Genomic DNA, 16,997 nt, shown 5'->3' with positions numbered 1-16,997 from the left:
AAGACTAAAGATTCGAAAGAATTTGACAAAAATAGCACATTAAAAACATTTTATTAAATATATTGAATAATTTTTTATAAAGATAAAAAACATCCTTAATATAAAAATAAAAAAATCGTTGATGTTATTTATTAGCTGTACCACCGACGAGGTACTATCAGTGGCTGTACGCATTTTATGTATATCACGCAAAATGCGAAGCGATAAATAAAAACCCGCCATTTCCCATCTCCCTCAATTTTGAAAGTCACGTGGTTACGTTTTACGTTTAGCAATGCCGGGTAACGAGTTCGTGTGTTGACGCTTGTGTATCCCCCGTAGAAAAATGCCGAAGGAATTGAGTCGATCTTGTCGACTAAGGTCGATTAATGATTTGACTAATGACTTTATTGTTAATCCTCTCACCTTTCGTGCAAATGTGTTACGTTATTTCGGTAAACTATCAGATTTTCCGATTTTTGTGGTTAGACGATTTATTACGCACAATTTTTGCGCAGCTTGTATATAAATGTATATTTACATTTACATTTTCCAACAGATTTTGCGTATACATTAATTTATCGAAATATTAATATCTCGAACTCAATCTCATATTTTTTTATTTATCTATTTTTATGCATGAAACTTGCATGCAGGAGATAAAATGAGTTATTGTTGAAAATTTATATTTACCTTATTTTTTATTTAACTATATAGTTATAGACACAGTATAATATATATCCAATAATTTTGAATCTGAATAAATTAAAATAAATTCAAGGCACTCTGATAATCTTCTCTTATATGTTCTATAGTTAAATTTTATATTTTTATGACTTTATCAGTGATATCTTTTAATTAATGTCGAGCAAAGACATTTTTACATTATAATACAATATATTATTTCAATTATGCAACAATTTAATCCTTCAAAAATAATACACTTTGTGTCAATTATGTATACTTGTTTTTAAAACTAAAAAATTGGATTTGTATGAAAAAAATTACATACAAGAATAAGAACAATAAAAAAGTAATTTTTTATTTTATTACATCTTTAAGGTTCTTTGGATATAAATTTTTGCATCTCATAAGAGAATTTCTCATATTCATATACACATTGCATATATATATATATATTATATAAATATTTTCTTTTACATAAATTATATGAATTAATAAAGTAAACTTATGTGTAGATAATGAACTAATTGAAAAAAATGCTAAATTGGTTTGCAAGTACTATTTTATACAAAAGAAAGAACATTTTTGTATATTGAAAGTACGGACATCATAACTAATATAAGTTTTATGCACATTGTATGAATTTCAGTTATATATAATAAACTATTAATATAACAAGAGTAAATTTTATTAAAATGTGAATTGTAAATTAAAAGTCATTGAAAATGATATTAAAGATACTTGTAACACTTAAAGTAACTGTTTCTGAATATATAGACACTATTTTATATAATTTCTATTTGTTTATAGAATCAATTGACGAAGATGATGTGGCAAGCAATAAATTATTCCCCAGGTCTGTTCAGTCAAGTTCAATTAAGAGGTTTGTAGAAAATCGTTTGCCTCAAAGAAGAAATTTTCAACAAAAAAAAGAGTATAATAAAAAAGTTCAAATTAAAAGAGTGCAGAATCTGTATAATGAATTCAGTTGGTATAGAATCAATGTAAGTGATTTTTCTTACATAATACACGTCATATATATTAAGATTTAAGATACATTTTTTAATAAACGTCTAATGTTTCTTATATATTGTAGATATCATATGGCCATAAATATGAAAAAGAATATATTATAAAATCAATATTAAACTACATAGCACCTGAAGTATTTGTTGCAATAATGGTAAATAATTTTTTTTCTGATTTATATTTTATTCAACATTTATGTAATTGATCTATACATGTTTATTGGTATAATATATTGATGATATAAAAATTCTCACATGATACAATGTGATATAATTTGATATAGCTCTGCAATAAATGACAAAAAATATTAAATTATATAAATAGCAATATGATATTATTTTAAGATTTTTAATCTTATTGCAGTTATATCAAACTAAAATTTCAAAAGTGAGAAATTATATGAATTAAAAAACGTTTTATCAATTTATATTTAAAAATTAAAAGTTATGTTTGCAAAAAATTAATTTATGTGATTTTTCTTTTAATTTTATAATTAAAAATGGCTGCAATAAGAGCGGAAAACATTAAATTACATATAATAATAGATATATTTATGATTAAAATTCTGAATTTATTTGTAGTATAAGAGAACAGAGAACGGAATTACTTTCTTTGTCGACGATTACAAAACGGCACATGTATTGTCAAATTGTAATCGCAAGATCGCAATGAGAGATGGCTTTATACTACAAATGTACATAAGACAAGAATATCCACGTTATGAGATAAGTGATAAATATAAAGAAAGAGTCAAACAAACCATATTCAAGAGATATGTGCAAGAGACAAATGCTTTGGATTTGTCACAATTTCATCTAGATCCTGGTTAGAATAATAGAATTAAAAAATCATGAAAAAAACACAGAGAGAATTTGTCGTTATATTTTACTGCAAAATTTACTATAAATTTTATCATGTTTTGTAATAAACTGAAAATTATCATGCATAAATTTATCATTAAGCTGGATTGAAAATATTACGCTGCATTGTAAAATTTATATAAAATATTTTATATGTTTATCACTTTCTATTCTATTTAAATCACTTAAAGAGAATCATAAGTTTTTAATATATTTTAAAATTGAAATTTTACTATATTTTTTAGTAAAATTATAGACGAGGTACTATCTCATCAGTGGTAAAATCAAACATTTTATATCTCATTGTGATAGAATATTAATATTTTTTATTGTGGTAAATATTAATCGGAGAAACTTATAAAATTCTTTCAATTAACATATTATCCCACAATTACCATGAATTTCAAGATAAATTCTAAGAGAAAATTCTCTCCATGTAATAATACTAAATTTAAAGATGTATTATTAATTAAAATGCAAAAATAATACTGAAGATTTTTTTTATAATTTATGTATATGTATCTTACAGATCTTGTTGATGATTATTTCTGTGCATTATGTCACCCTGTAATATTATTTACCGTGTTAAATATCGTGGGCGAATATATACCAACATTGGAATTCTTAAACTTGGAAAGTAATAAGCTACAAAACATTGATAGACTCGTAATACTAAATAAAAAATTTTCAAACTTGAAAATTTTGTACATCAGCGATAACAAAGTGAGTATAGCCAAATTATATATCATTCAGTTTTATCATTTATATTTTTATTTATATTTTTGCATATACAGATAAAAGACATATATGAGTTGGAAGCTATTAAAAATCTAAAACTGGAAGAACTGAAATTAGCTGGAAATCCTGTTTGTAACAATTATGAATTTCAACAAAGTGAATACATTTGGTAAATATATTATTTCAGTATAATTTTTTTTGTTTTGTTAAGAAACGTCGCAAATAATTTCTAATATTCATTATCTCATAAGAGTAGTTATTACATTCACCCTTCTACTATTTAAAATTTAAAATTTTTAAATAGTTTAATTCTAGTAAATAGCAATTTTTCAGTTATTATTAAATTAAAAGTATGAAAAGTTACTGAATGCATGTTTTTTTAATATAATTTAATTTAATATAACATACAATTTAATTTAATTTAATATAATTTCTAAACATCAATCTTATACAAGGAATCTATTTTACATTTAGTAAAAGACGTTTTATTACATAATTGATTTATTTAATATTTTATATTACATTGCGCGCGCGTTAAATTTTTTTCTATATTATTTTATAATAAGAAACATATATTTATTATTATACAATTAGCATAGAACTTATGCAGACTTTTCTATCTTGACTTTATAGTGATATCCAGAAATGGTTCCCAAAGCTACTACGTTTGGTGAGTATCTTACATATTCTTTGTTATACAGAATCTGGTAATGTATCATCATCTCTTGAATGCAAGTAGAACGGGTTAAATCGAGTTAAACAGGTGATTATTACCAGACATCCTGTATAAGCACATATTTGAATTTATGTATCTTTTTTGATACGGCTTAAGTTTATGTTACATTGTTTAAAAGGATGACAAGGAATTACCACGACCAATTGAATTTGATGTGATTGAAGCTGCTAAAATACCACAATCACAAAGGATACTTTTTACTGATACAAAAGTGCAACAAATTGCGTGCCATTTTTTACAACAGTATTTTACTATATTGGATAGTGAGAATCGTCAACTTCTACTTGATGCGTACGAAAAAGAGGCACGTTTTAGCATGACAATAAACAATTCCCATGCTAACAAGTAAGTGGTTGTGCAGTTTTCACAATTGTCTCATAAGTATTGTTTCTGTTTTAAGTATTATTATAATATATTTTTAGTATTTTGATTATCATCTAATTAATGCTCATAAAGTAAAATTTTTTGCAGATTAATTAAGTATCTCATAAATAGCCGGAATTTATTTAGAATATATGACACAACCAGAAGACAGCAGTTATTAAAGTATGGTAGATTACCTATTGTTTCTTTTATATCACAGTTGCCACAAACAAGGCATCTTTTAGATACTTTTACTATGGATGTTGTTCTTGTGGCAGTAAGTTTGTTATATTAAATGATTTAAATTACATAATGATGATTTGTACATTAAATATTGCACAATATAGATTTATATTGATAATTTATTTCTTGTTTATAATTAAAAAATTGTGTTTATAACTTGTTTTATAATAATTTATTTCCTTCACAGCAAACAATGATGTTTATCACAATAACGGGTTATTTTCAAGAACTTAATGATAAGGAACAATTCATCCGTCATTTTAATCGAACATTCATAATTGTTCAGGAAGGTGCTGGATATTGTATTCGCAATGAACAATTGCATATTAATTACCCAACTGAGGCACAATTGAAGGAATTGAGCCAGCAAATGCAGCCAAAGACGCCGGAGCCCATCGAAACAGTACAGAAGCCTATAGCTCCAGTATTAACCGAAGATATGAGACAAATGATAGCGACATTGAGTCAACAAACAAACATGAATCTGAATTGGAGCTTAAAGTGCTTGCAAGAGATGGAGTGGAACTATGATAATGCACTCACTGCGTTTCAAAACTTCTTCAAATGCGGGCAAATACCGTCAGAAGCATTTACAAAATGTACATGAGTAAAATAATTCGTCATTATGATTTTTGCAAAACACAGAACTTTGTATCGTACTTTTCACGTTTTTTTACATTTTTAACGTACACATTTTTTTTTTACATTTTGCATTAAAACTTGAAGAAACAGATATTTTTAAAAATTATGCAATTTAATTATTATAGAATCCGTCTTATTTCAATTTACATTAACAGAAATGCTTATAAAAAGAAGTTTGTTATAAATTACTAATAGGAACTAAGGACTTTTTATGTTGCGATTTTTCTGAATTTTTAATAAACTTCTAACAATTTATACTATTCAGTAGCATCAATAAAAGTATTACAACATTATAAATTTTCAATAAAATTATTTACAAAATAGTTTTCTATTTGAAAACTCTTCTGTTTAAATTTAAAAGAAAGTTTATAATAAATTTTTTAATATGTATGATGAAGTCATTTCTAATAAAATGGCAGTAACTGATAATATTTTAAAAACAAAATCTATATATATTTTTAATTGATGCCATTGTACTGATAAGTGAATATACTACTATGAAAATATAACAGCTGTTAAGTAAACACAGATTAATGTGTCATGATAAAAAAAATAAGTCGGATTCCAATATATTTTGATCAATATGGGAAAATACTAAATTATTTTGTTATAGATTACTTTCTCTAACTAAATCTTCAAGTTTTGATATATAATATAAAAATTTATTTAAACAATTAAAGTTGTTTACATTAAATACAGGGTATAGATTATAAGTAAAAATATTGTTAATTTTCTGTTAAAATACCAAATTCGTGTAGAGTATAATAACTACACAGTATTAATCATACCAAAGTATTTTTTATAAAATTAAAAGAGAAGTTAAACACTAGTTCTATTAATCGCTCTCGCGTCATACGCTTTTAGATGTTAAGAACATACATTATAATTTTTAATTTATTTCGATTAATCTTTTCGACTTATGTGAAGAATGAGTGAAAGAAAAAATTGAGTTTTATACTCAGGGTCTTTATGTTGGTATGTTAATGTTTTACACACATACGTACAGAGATGATAGATACGATATATCGTAGAAAATTTATATTTTTTAATTAAACTTGCGAATAAGATGCAAGAAAAAAGATAAAGGAAAATTAGAATATATATATGAAGGATTAAAGAAAAATTATATATAAAAACCTTTATATGATATACAGGATTTTATATTTTATAAAATCTTGTATATACTATTTATAAGATTACTAAACCTATAAGTAACTGAAACGAATTCCATTTGTACTTGAAAGATTTCTAAAATTTTCTAAAATCACTGTGATAATTAGAATATTATAGTTAACATAAAAAATTTATATCGAAAAGATTAAATTGATATAGTTCCTAAATGTATACAGTTCCTTTATATATTATTTTCTTAAAAGAAATTTTTTAAATAATATATATTGTTCTCATACTAATAACGTACTAGATTCTTTATTACTTTTGTAGATAAGTCAAATTTATTTGTATACATATTTAAGTATAATTAAATATAATTAATATTTAAGTTAAGTATGTTTTATAATTATAAGCAGTTGCTTAGATAGGATATTTATTTTTCTCTCTTATTTTTTCAAAATTTATAGAACTAAAAGTTTATGCAATTCTCTTCAAGAGATGAAATATGCATATATCAAATAATTTCTTGAAATTGTCATAACATCCAGTTTTGTATATTACAAAATTCAAAAGAAATGTTTGCCCACTGAGAAAATGGCTTATGTTACACATCAATACACAACAATGAAATAATAATGAGAAAAAGAAAGATACAGCAAGAAGATATTTTAAATTCCAATTAAGTTTCAATAAAAAATCTACAATACGAAATGTAACAGCCCAGATAGCACAAGCTATTCGAAAAGAATTCATTTGTATGTCACCAATTTTGAGTCCCTTTTCAAATTTTGTAAAATGAATTCTATATGTATTTGAAAAGGAACTCAAAATTGGGGACAAACAAATGAATTCTTTTCGAATAGCTTGTGCTATCTGGGAGTTGATTGTGCAGTAAACAATATCACAATATTTTCACATTATCTATCTCTTGAAATAAGAGATCTCACATTCTTCAAAAAATGTAGGTGTATTGTCGAAACATTTAAATCATATATATATCCTTATTAATGACAATTTGTTTGGCATTGTAATTATAATATCATATGTCTGTAAATGTTAAAAAGAGAAGAAAAGTAATTTATATACATTTATATTCACATTTATATGCTAAATTGTGACATTATAGTGACTAAATACTCATTGTCAATGTCATAGTTTAATAGGAAAAGCAATATATGTGTGAGTACTCTAATATCTGAATATCTTTTTATGTTCTCATATATATATATATATATATATATGAAAAAGTTAATTAATATAGATACTTTAATTTATAAAATTAAGTAAAGATAGAAAATAATATCCATTTATATTATAAATGTTACATAAATAGATTACATTATTCTTGTTCCTCAGAGAAAAACAATGTAAATATATATACATGTATCACTCGAATCATTAATATTATATATATATGTATATATATAGATATATACACATATATATAAATTAATAAGAGTGATGCAAATGAGTAATTAATTATGTAATGTATATAGAGATATGCGTTGTATAATTAATAAAATTAATTGATTAGTTAACACATTTTTTTATAAAATATATATTTACATTGTGTTAATTTTAAATATTAAAAAAAGATTTCTTTTTGTATAAGCAAAGTACTGTGATTATATATTAATAAAAAGAACATTGCCCATATAAAACTGTAACACTATATCAATATTTTTGAAAAAATTAAGAAAGATGAGAAAGTAATTAAAAACTAAAACAAATCAATCTAAATAGCACTAAATAAAAAATATCAAATAATATATAGTTTCTAAAAAAAAAAAAAGAAAAAAGGCATATGTTGTTTACATAATGTTTAGTCGGTAAAATAGTTACAAACAGTTCACCTGTCAAAAAGCTCTAAAATCGTCTGATTTGATTACCTCTTCATGTAGTATATTCTTCTAATAACATGCCTCTTCGTCGGACATGTTCACCGTATCATCTCGTCCGAAGTAATAGCAGAACATATGTTGTACAGAGGTGTGTATTAGGGGAACATAACATATTATAGAAGAGGTTATAAAAACATGATAATATAATATCAAATATTGCAAATTGCAGATTGCAGAATAAGCTGCTCTGTCTAACCTATGTATCCTAATTAAGTACGATTTTCCTCTTTGTTTTGTGAAAAAATAAAGGAGAAAATTTTCTAATAAAAAAGAATGTGAAGAAGATAGTCATAGAACATATATATATTGAAAGCATGTGAGTAATTTAAGTTTGAAAGAATTTTAAAACATTTTTTGGTTAATTGAAATTTATCTCAATTTGTTAAAGATTGTAATTAAAATTATTTTAGAGCGAGAGAGAGAGACATTTTAGAATATATAATTATTTAAAATGGAAGATGTAAAAAAAACGACGGAACACGATTTATATTTGGCAGAAGATGATGATTCTTTACACATTGCTTCAAAGTGTTGGGAACGGGTTATGGATGCTGCTGCCAAGGTATAAATATATACAATACATGGAAATTTTGACAAGTCAGCATCAAGATTATAAGCATGGTTTGATGCTTATGTGTCTGTGCATCTCGCAGTATTCTTTTATATTTAATAATTATATTTTCAGACTGGTTACAGAGAAGGAATACAGAATGGAGCGGACTCTGTTCTACAAGAAGGATTTGAGATAGGTTTTAAAGATGGTTTTGAGACAGCTTTTACATTGGGAAGATATAAAAGTCTGGCTACCAGTTTACCATCTACTGTAAAACATCCTGCAGACGTAACAACGGTTCTCGATAAAACTAGACGAGGCGCATGCTGGGTATGCAGTATGGAATCGCAAAATAAAACTTCAAATGAGAATATTCAATTTTCTGAAATCCTAAGTAATCAGAGAACACATTCTGCAGCAGTAATAAATAGGCTAAAGGAATACTTTGAACCAATCTTAAATAAACCTGGAAGTAAGACTAATTTAACTCTTTAAAGTAGACATATTTTAGTATTTGTAACACAAATAATGTTAGTTGAATAAAAAAAATTATTTAAGTAAATTACATAATACTTTTACAAACGTCTCACTGTAACCATTAATTTCCTTATATAAATTTTTATTAAGATGTTTGAGTAATTATGTGATTCAATCATACAGCAAATTATTAATAACGAATATTTTTATAAATATAATCCTTCAGGAGAACCTTCTTTCTTTCGATATAGTACGCTTTCTTTAGATTTCTTGAAATCGTCGCTAGTTACTTTCATACGACGTTCACGTAAAGCCATTAAACCAGCTTCGGTACATATTGCCTAAAAATACACATTTTAAATCAATAAAAAAATAATGGAAAACATACAAAAAAAAAAGTACAATGTAATTTTTATGTAATGTCATACCTTGATATCTGCACCAGAAAGATCATCTTTTGCCATAATTAACTCTGCAAGATTTACATCAGGTGCCAAAGTCATTCTACTTGTGTGAATATTGAAAATTCTTCTTTTGGTCTTTTCATCTGGTAGAGGGAATTCTATTTTTCTATCGATACGACCGGGTCTGATTAAAGCAGGATCTAAGGTCTCTATTCTGTTGGTAGCCATAACCACTTTTACATCGCCTCTGCTATCAAAACCTGATGTAATAAAAAAAGTTCTATTTAATATTAAATCCATATTACAAGAGATATTTTTATATATTTTACACTAGAAATTAACATACCATCAAGTTGATTAAGTAATTCCAACATTGTTCTCTGAATCTCTCTTTCACCACCGCTATTGCTATCATATCTCTTTGTTCCTACTGCATCTATCTCATCTATAAAAACAATAGAGGGAGCATGCTCTTCAGCAACTCTGAAGAGTTCTCTCACAAGCTTTGGGCCATCACCCAGATATTTCTGTATAAGTTCAGAACCAACAACTCTTAAAAATGTAGCTGATGTTTGATTAGCTACAGCCTTGGCAAGCAATGTCTTCCCTGTTCCAGGTGGTCCATAAAGTATCACACCCTTCGGAGGCTTAATACCCATTTCTTCATAATACTCTGGATGGGTTAATGGTAATTCTACAGATTCTTTAATCTCCTGAATTTGAGTATCAAGACCTGAAAATAACAAAACATTCATGAATTATATCCTTTGATATTTTCATATTTTAACTTGTTTCAAAAATTTTTTTTTCAAAAATTTATGATTAAATATTACATTTGTTTACATTACTTTAATATATTTTTTAAAATAGGTTTTTTCTTTTTTAAATGTTAAATTAAGTTTCTACTAAAAAAATTGAATTCAAAATTTCTTTATATTGTTTTTAAAAGCTTCTAATTAAAAATTAACAATTTTAATAACAAAATATTAGAGAGAGTTAGATTTATAAATATAGATAAATGTAAATATACCTCCAATATCAGTATAGGTCTCTTGAGGAGCCTTTTCAAGCTTCATCACTGTAACCATAGGATCTGTATCATCTCCTAACACACCAACAACAGCATGAACCTTATGATTTAGCAACACAGAACAACCAGGTTCCAATTGGTCTTTATCCACAAATGACAAGATGGATACATAATGCTCGGAGCCAACTGAAGTGGACACTATTGCATGATTGTCATCTATTATTTCTTCCAATGTTCCAACAGACATTGGTGTTCCACGAAGATCGTCCACTTTCGATCTTTCCTCCTCGTTTTTCTCTTCTTGCGGCTTCAAGCGTTCCTGATTCCTGATGAACTCTTCCTCCATCAATAGGTAATCCTTTATGCGTTCCAGCTTCAATAGTTTCAGTCTACAACGTGTGTGAGGAGTCACTTGAGGCAGTTTTAAAGCTGCATCTGGCCCTTTAGTACGTCTCTTCTTTTTACCCACTCTCGTGGGAATTGGTGGTTCATATTTCTTCTTCTTATCTTTGTCATCCTTCTTGTCCCCTCCACTACCACCAGTACCGGATTGGTTTTGACCCTGTTTATAATTTTTACATTACATTTATCATATTTTAAAATAGTACAATTCTGTGTATATATTAATAAAAAATATATTTATAAAATATAAACAATAAATTGAGAAAAATTAATCAAATATTCTTTCGAATAATTTTTTTATACTAACTATATTGCAAATAAATCTTAATTCGTTATACGACGAGAAATATTTGTTTCATGTTGTTTTATACAAATTTAACTAATTTATTATATACAAGCTTCTTTTATATAAAAATTTGAAGTAAGATAAACTAACATTTGAAAGAAAGTTAACCTAGAAAATGCATAAAGTAGTATAAATGCAAAAATATTAAACATTAACAGCAGTAATTAATTTTCGTTGTGCTAAATAACAAAAACACTGCTTTATAACAATAAATTATAATAATTTTTCTTCTTAATCTTGACAGACTTACCATTTTCTGTCAACGCTTGGCCGTTCTTCGAAAGGGCGAAGTCATTCGCCAGGATTCGATTCTACATTATCGATATAACATCGATTCTCCCACCATCTTTACCTATCGATACCAAATCTCGATTGCGAGTAAAATAAATTCACAGAAAGAGAAGCCTTCTCTCTAGTTTTCGCCTAATAAAGATTTTCAAATAATTATTCTGATATTAACTACAAAAATAGAATAGAATAAATATGTAAAATAGATTTAATTTCCAAGGGATACAAGTACAATTAATTAAAAAATACCCTTTTCCTTCGCTTTTCTGAAATTTTATTTTAAAATGATTCTCTGATATACTAAAGAATTTAAAGAAATTTAATTAATTTAAAAATTTTGATTTTATTTTATTTTTTGATGTATAATATAGCTGTATATTATTTATCATTAGCAGTGTGTGTTCAAAAATTTTTTGTCACTATATTGAAAAGATACAAAATTCCAGATTTAATCAGCGTGCTTTATATGCGTTTCGTCGTTAATACACAGAATCTAAATAATATACAACGTATTTTACAACGGGGCTAAATCCGCACAATCTTCATAATTCATTGAAGATAGACAAAATGTAGACACAGAGTGATAAGAACGGTATATCGACAAGGCACGTTGTTATCAATACAACGTATCTTAAATTCGCGCGAGTTTTCGCCTCGAATGTTTAACGATATTTCGAAAAATTCATACAGAATTCGGCAGTGTCCGTTAACATATATATTAAATATTAACGTCTCGTTAAATGCCCCACACTATGCAAAACACGTCTATCACGTTGATTCATTTTGTCGATCAAAACAATTTTGATTTATACAAGAATGACTAATATCCTGCTTTCCTTCGAGTGCAGAAGTTCCCGATAAACAGATCTCAAGATACTCGAGATAAAAAGTACAAGTGCAAACAATAATATATCACTTTCGCATTTTTTAAAGACCTACTAAATCGCGTTATGTATATTATATAATATACTCATGGTCGCAATTTAACAATGCTATACATTTAGATTGGTGAGGCTTTATTTTAGTTTTGAGATCTACATCTAATAAAGTATTTTCTAGCTCGACTTCCGTCCCTCTGCGCTCACATCCGCCAAATCAAGCACGATATGCACAAAGGGAATAAAAATATGGTATCGCAACGTTTCGTGCGTAAAACACGATCACCGATTATACAATCACATTGATCGTATAAAAAAAAATCCAATAACAAAAATCGTTCAATATAGCCGGATTAACATAAGTACAAAGTAAGAGAGACTTATTATATTTTTACTGTAAGGGTTCAAAATTACAGACAGGACTAGCATGCTTATCGTTATTCATGACTGCACTCGCCACGTTATCCCACGTTTAGCTTATAGAGATTGATAGATTCAAAATGAAATGTCGAAACGCGTTTTTTTTCCTGAACTCTCCAAAAGTTTCCGAAACAGGAAAGAAACTCCCTGCCAAGAATTTTTACGGATTGTTGCGTCGCGTTTTTTTTTTGTTTATTCACGATGATTATAAAAATCGTCGACACACGCATTAATACGCGCGACAAATGTGTATTACAAGTTTATTAAAGGCCAGCCAGGATAATCCTAGGATCTTCTATGGCGTCTTTGATCTTTCTTAGGAACATTACAGCTTCGCGTCCATCGATCAGTCGATGATCGTATGTCAAAGCTACGTACATCATTGGTCTAATGACAACCTGAAAATATAAAGCGCTAGTTAGTTTACAGACAGTAGAGCGAAATTGGCGAATTCAGGATGTCTCAATTTTGTACAAAAGTTCTCTGAGAATCCCCTAATAAATTAAATATAAAACAAAAAATAATTTATTATAAACGTCTCAAGCAATATTAATTTATTTAAATTAATTATTCATTAAAATATTCTTTATTTGATTATTTATTAAATAAGGAGTACTAATTTATTTAAATATTATCTATTAAATAATTGAACAATTTTCTACGTTTATAATGTAAGATCTTGATATTAAAAATAGTCAATAAAAAAAAGATCACATAAAACTTAAATATTGTCAAAATATGTTGGACATATGTTTCTTGTGTGCTAATAAAAAATAATAAAATAAACAAAAAGAATTTTTTAAAAAATTTCCTGAATCAAATTCCATGAGAATTGCTTGATTTCTTAAAATTGAACGAAATTCCATAGGAAATTTCCAAAGTTTTTCCCGAGATTTTAATAATATACATCCTGGGATCTTAATAAAGATTTTGCTGAACTTTACCTCTCCCTTAACGGCGATCGGTCTATCGAAGACGCCATGCATGCCGAGAATTGCACTTTGCGGCGGATTAATAATGGGAGTTCCTAACAGGGAGCCAAAAACACCACCATTGCTTATCGTGAAAGTGCCGCCGTCCATGTCTTCGACGGTGATCTTTCCTTTCCTGGCTTTTTCACCTAGGGCGGCCAAGGCAATCTCGATTTCGGCGAAATTCTTATTCTCCACACTGCGTAGCACCGGCACGACGAGTCCCTTCGGCGTTGCAACCGCTACGCTAATGTCTACGTAATCTCTATATACTATATCGGTGCCGTCTATTACGGCGTTTACCACGGGTTGATCCTTCAGAGCGTAAGCACTAGCAGCAACAAACGGACTCATAAATCCAAGTTTGATGCCGTACTTTTTCGTGAATGCTTCCTGATGCGATTTTCGAAACTCGATAATGCGACTGCAAAATAATAATACGCGTTATTATCAATTAATAATAAAAATATAAAACACATATGCTAAACATCTCATGAAAGATCTTCAAAATTATCAAAAATGTGACCTCATAATGCAATGGAATTACCTCATATCAACTTCATTGAAAGTGGTCAACATGGCATTCGTGTTTTGCGCGTCCTTCAGACGTTCTGCGATACGCAGACGCATTCTGTTCATCTTCACCCGTTGCTCTGTCCTGGTGCCGATTATCTCGCGAGTATAATCAGTGGGAGGTAGTTGAACTTTTGCGCCTTCCAGTGACTAAAAATACACACCGTTCTCGTTAATACTCATAATACTTCCAAAAAGCTACTGATAATTATTTATCATTGACATTTACCTGCGCGTGTTTGATGGCCGCGACCGGCATCGTCGTTTTAGGGGCTTGTGGAGGCGGTGGTCTAGCAGCGGGTGGCGGAATCGGCGCCGCCGCGGGTTCCGATGGCGGAGAAGGAGGTGCTGCTGCTTTGGGTGAAGGTGGTGGCGGCGGTGGAGGTGGAGGTGCAGCCGCAGCAGGCTTCGGTGCTTCTGCCGCGGACGGAGCAGCTCCACCGGTCGCACCGACGTCGATGGTACATAACTTCTGCCCTGGCTTTACCGTATCGCCGTCATTAACGAAGAGCTCTTTTATGACACCAGGTCCGGGCGATGGAACGGGAACCGAAGTCTACGAATGAGATTAAATCAATTATATAAAATTCTTAAAATACCGCGACTGTATTTTTTACTTTACTTGAGATAAGCGTCTGCAGAAGAGAGGGTATTTGCCCCCGTTAAAATAAAAACAATCAAGTATTTGCTCTCTTTTTGAATAAGCACTAAAAATTATTTGCATATTTAATTATAAAAAAAGAAAAATTAAAAAATTAAATTTAACAAATTAAGAAAGAACGAAAAATAACAAACAATAAAAATTTTAATCATGCCCTTCCTCCTGGAAAAAATCTGTGAACTTATGTGAGATCTGTGCTGTACCTTGTCCGTTTCGATTTCGCAAAGAACATCGTCTTCCTTGACCTGGTCGCCGACCTTCTTCTCCCATCTCACGTCGCCCTCGCTTACACTTTCGGCAAACGCAGGGACTATAACTTCCCTGATCTCCCCTGTATTTTTTAGATAACACAAAAGATAGATTAATTCAAGTTTCTTGTGTGTAATCTTTCAGAAATATAATTGAGATTTAAAATATAAATATACTTACATAATGCTGAAGTTGAACGTATATGTCTCGCTTGATTTACCCAATAACAGTTTGCCTTATATTTTCTACATCTACAGGCAAAAGAACACTTTATAATCTTTCCTATTTTATCTCTGTTCCATGTTCGAAGAATCAAAAGCAATTATCGCAGCATCAAAAAACTAAGATTTCCAGACATGTGCGTAGAATGTTATTAAACTTCTATATCAACAGTATATTTGAACAGCAAAAAATACATATGTATAGATGCAAAATAATATATAAAATGTTACTTACAATAAAGTTTTGACATTGGGTGCATGTTCTGCATGGATAACTACACTGCGCCCTGTGTAAAAATAATTTTACATAGTTAATAGTTTCCTGTTGCGTAAAAGACTTCTTTCGATGTTATTTCTTTTTCCTTTTTATAGTTCCTACTCTCAGAATCTTCGTTATACTTTCATCTAATCTCCATTAAGTCTCCAATTAACCTTACCTTGACTATACAATGCTCTTGTGATCTGGAAAAAAAAAAGGGATTTGGTTTAGTTAGTCATTTCAACGTTGTTACATGACACGATTCAGTTAAAAGCCACGGGTTCAGTCAGAAAAACAGATTGATCTTATGAAATATTCTCTGACACACGGCCGGAGATAAAAATAGTCATTGTTCTATTACAAGAGAAAGAGAGAGAGCGGACTATCGGTCTCGCGGTTTTTTTTTTTTACGATCGAGATGATTAATACCGCGATATCCAGGTATTCTAGCACCGATCTCGTGACTAAAGAGACTCCTCGGAGAGAGGTTTAAATTGACAGAACGTGACGCGTGACGAGTCGCGAAGGTGTCGACGAAGCGATATGTATTATGTATGTATATTATTATGTAATCTTCGTCGCGGCGAGAGGAAAAGATTGAAGGTGCTGTCTCGCGCGAAAAACGAAACGAAGTTACTCTTTCGACAATTTAATCTCCGAGAGAGCGATATAAAAATAATAGAGCTGTCGATCGCGTATGACGAGAAGAGAGAAAGAGAGAGAGAGAGAGAAGGAGAGGGCGGGAAAGAGCCGGAACATCGTCCGCGCGTAAATAAATCTTACCCTTGTCCGTAACACGCTACTCCGCGTGATTACGCGAGGCGCGAAACGTGAACAGTTGGACAGCATCGCGGCCATCCTGCGAAAATGAAAATGTACGCTCCGAACGTCAACTCGCGCGACTGGCGGCCAGAAACGATGGCGCACACTACACCACCGGAGCCGACAAGGTTGGAAGAAGGATAAGAAAGAAGGGA

At 29.3% G+C, this 16,997-nt stretch overlaps 4 protein-coding genes across 5 annotated transcripts; 2 read left to right on the top strand and 2 right to left on the bottom strand.

Annotated features, from left to right (window-relative positions):
* Positions 1 to 262: 262 nt before the first annotated feature.
* LOC114933504 (nuclear RNA export factor 1-like) lies at positions 263 to 5,571 on the top strand. Its single transcript, XM_029306127.2, has 10 exons — positions 263 to 434; positions 1,474 to 1,667; positions 1,760 to 1,846; positions 2,274 to 2,517; positions 3,082 to 3,275; positions 3,347 to 3,459; positions 3,924 to 3,960; positions 4,145 to 4,371; positions 4,498 to 4,666; positions 4,820 to 5,571. Exons 1-10 carry the CDS (start codon positions 326 to 328, stop codon positions 5,237 to 5,239), a joined length of 1,794 nt encoding a protein of 597 aa, XP_029161960.1. The 5' UTR covers positions 263 to 325; the 3' UTR covers positions 5,240 to 5,571.
* A 2,631-nt stretch (positions 5,572 to 8,202) lies between these two features.
* Positions 8,203 to 9,403, top strand: LOC114933514 (uncharacterized). 2 transcript variants are annotated; one of them, XM_085484552.1, is made up of 4 exons: positions 8,203 to 8,376; positions 8,458 to 8,604; positions 8,699 to 8,850; positions 8,974 to 9,403. In XM_085484552.1, exons 3-4 carry the CDS (start codon positions 8,740 to 8,742, stop codon positions 9,334 to 9,336), a joined length of 474 nt encoding a protein of 157 aa, XP_085340678.1. In that variant the 5' UTR covers positions 8,203 to 8,376; positions 8,458 to 8,604; positions 8,699 to 8,739; the 3' UTR covers positions 9,337 to 9,403. The 2 variants fall into 2 exon arrangements, with proteins under 2 accessions (XP_085340678.1, XP_029161969.1); XM_029306136.2 differs by having other exon boundaries at positions 8,677 to 8,850.
* Positions 9,404 to 9,443: 40 nt separating this feature from the next.
* Rpt2 (26S proteasome regulatory subunit Rpt2) lies at positions 9,444 to 11,835 on the bottom strand. Its single transcript, XM_029306134.2, has 5 exons — positions 11,751 to 11,835; positions 10,753 to 11,314; positions 10,069 to 10,455; positions 9,747 to 9,982; positions 9,444 to 9,659 (listed from the first exon to the last, which is right to left on the bottom strand). The coding sequence occupies exons 1-5, from the start codon at positions 11,751 to 11,753 to the stop codon at positions 9,525 to 9,527; spliced, it is 1,323 nt and encodes a 440-aa protein (XP_029161967.1). The 5' UTR covers positions 11,754 to 11,835; the 3' UTR covers positions 9,444 to 9,524.
* A 393-nt stretch (positions 11,836 to 12,228) lies between these two features.
* Positions 12,229 to 16,988, bottom strand: LOC114933507 (dihydrolipoyllysine-residue succinyltransferase component of 2-oxoglutarate dehydrogenase complex, mitochondrial). The gene is made up of 9 exons (XM_029306130.2): positions 16,804 to 16,988; positions 16,199 to 16,223; positions 15,997 to 16,048; positions 15,721 to 15,791; positions 15,495 to 15,622; positions 14,860 to 15,186; positions 14,605 to 14,780; positions 14,031 to 14,481; positions 12,229 to 13,484 (listed from the first exon to the last, which is right to left on the bottom strand). Exons 1-9 carry the CDS (start codon positions 16,876 to 16,878, stop codon positions 13,350 to 13,352), a joined length of 1,440 nt encoding a protein of 479 aa, XP_029161963.1. The 5' UTR covers positions 16,879 to 16,988; the 3' UTR covers positions 12,229 to 13,349.
* Positions 16,989 to 16,997: the final 9 nt, after the last annotated feature.

This window comes from Nylanderia fulva, unplaced genomic scaffold, assembly GCF_048542155.1.
Source record: "Nylanderia fulva isolate GAGA-0341 unplaced genomic scaffold, ASM4854215v1 Scaffold3, whole genome shotgun sequence".
Classification (NCBI taxonomy): Eukaryota; Metazoa; Arthropoda; class Insecta; order Hymenoptera; family Formicidae; genus Nylanderia; species Nylanderia fulva.
This window is presented reverse-complemented; position numbering and strand designations above follow the sequence as displayed.

Bases quoted from the DNA above. Each gene is read 5' to 3' on its own strand.
- LOC114933507 (XM_029306130.2), bottom strand. From the start codon at position 16,878: ATGGCCGCGATGCTGTCCAACTGTTCACGTTTCGCGCCTCGCGTAATC. The intron at 16,224-16,803 runs GTAAGATTTATT...TTTTTTTTCCAG, and splicing joins GTAGCGTGTTACGGACAAGG to ATCACAAGAGCATTGTATAG. The intron at 15,623-15,720 runs GTAAGTATATTT...TAAAAAATACAG, and splicing joins ACGTTCAACTTCAGCATTAT to GGGAGATCAGGGAAGTTATA.
- Rpt2 (XM_029306134.2), bottom strand. The intron at 9,983-10,068 runs GTATGTTAATTT...TTATTACATCAG, and splicing joins ATTACTTAATCAACTTGATG to GTTTTGATAGCAGAGGCGAT. The intron at 9,660-9,746 runs GTATGACATTAC...GTGTATTTTTAG, and splicing joins TTTCTGGTGCAGATATCAAG to GCAATATGTACCGAAGCTGG.
- LOC114933504 (XM_029306127.2), top strand. From the start codon at position 326: ATGCCGAAGGAATTGAGTCGATCTTGTCGACTAAGGTCGATTAATGAT. The intron at 1,847-2,273 runs GTAAATAATTTT...ATTTATTTGTAG, and splicing joins AAGTATTTGTTGCAATAATG to TATAAGAGAACAGAGAACGG. The intron at 4,667-4,819 runs GTAAGTTTGTTA...TTTCCTTCACAG, and splicing joins TGGATGTTGTTCTTGTGGCA to CAAACAATGATGTTTATCAC.
- LOC114933514 (XM_085484552.1), top strand. From the start codon at position 8,740: ATGGAAGATGTAAAAAAAACGACGGAACACGATTTATATTTGGCAGAA. The intron at 8,851-8,973 runs GTATAAATATAT...TTATATTTTCAG, and splicing joins TTATGGATGCTGCTGCCAAG to ACTGGTTACAGAGAAGGAAT.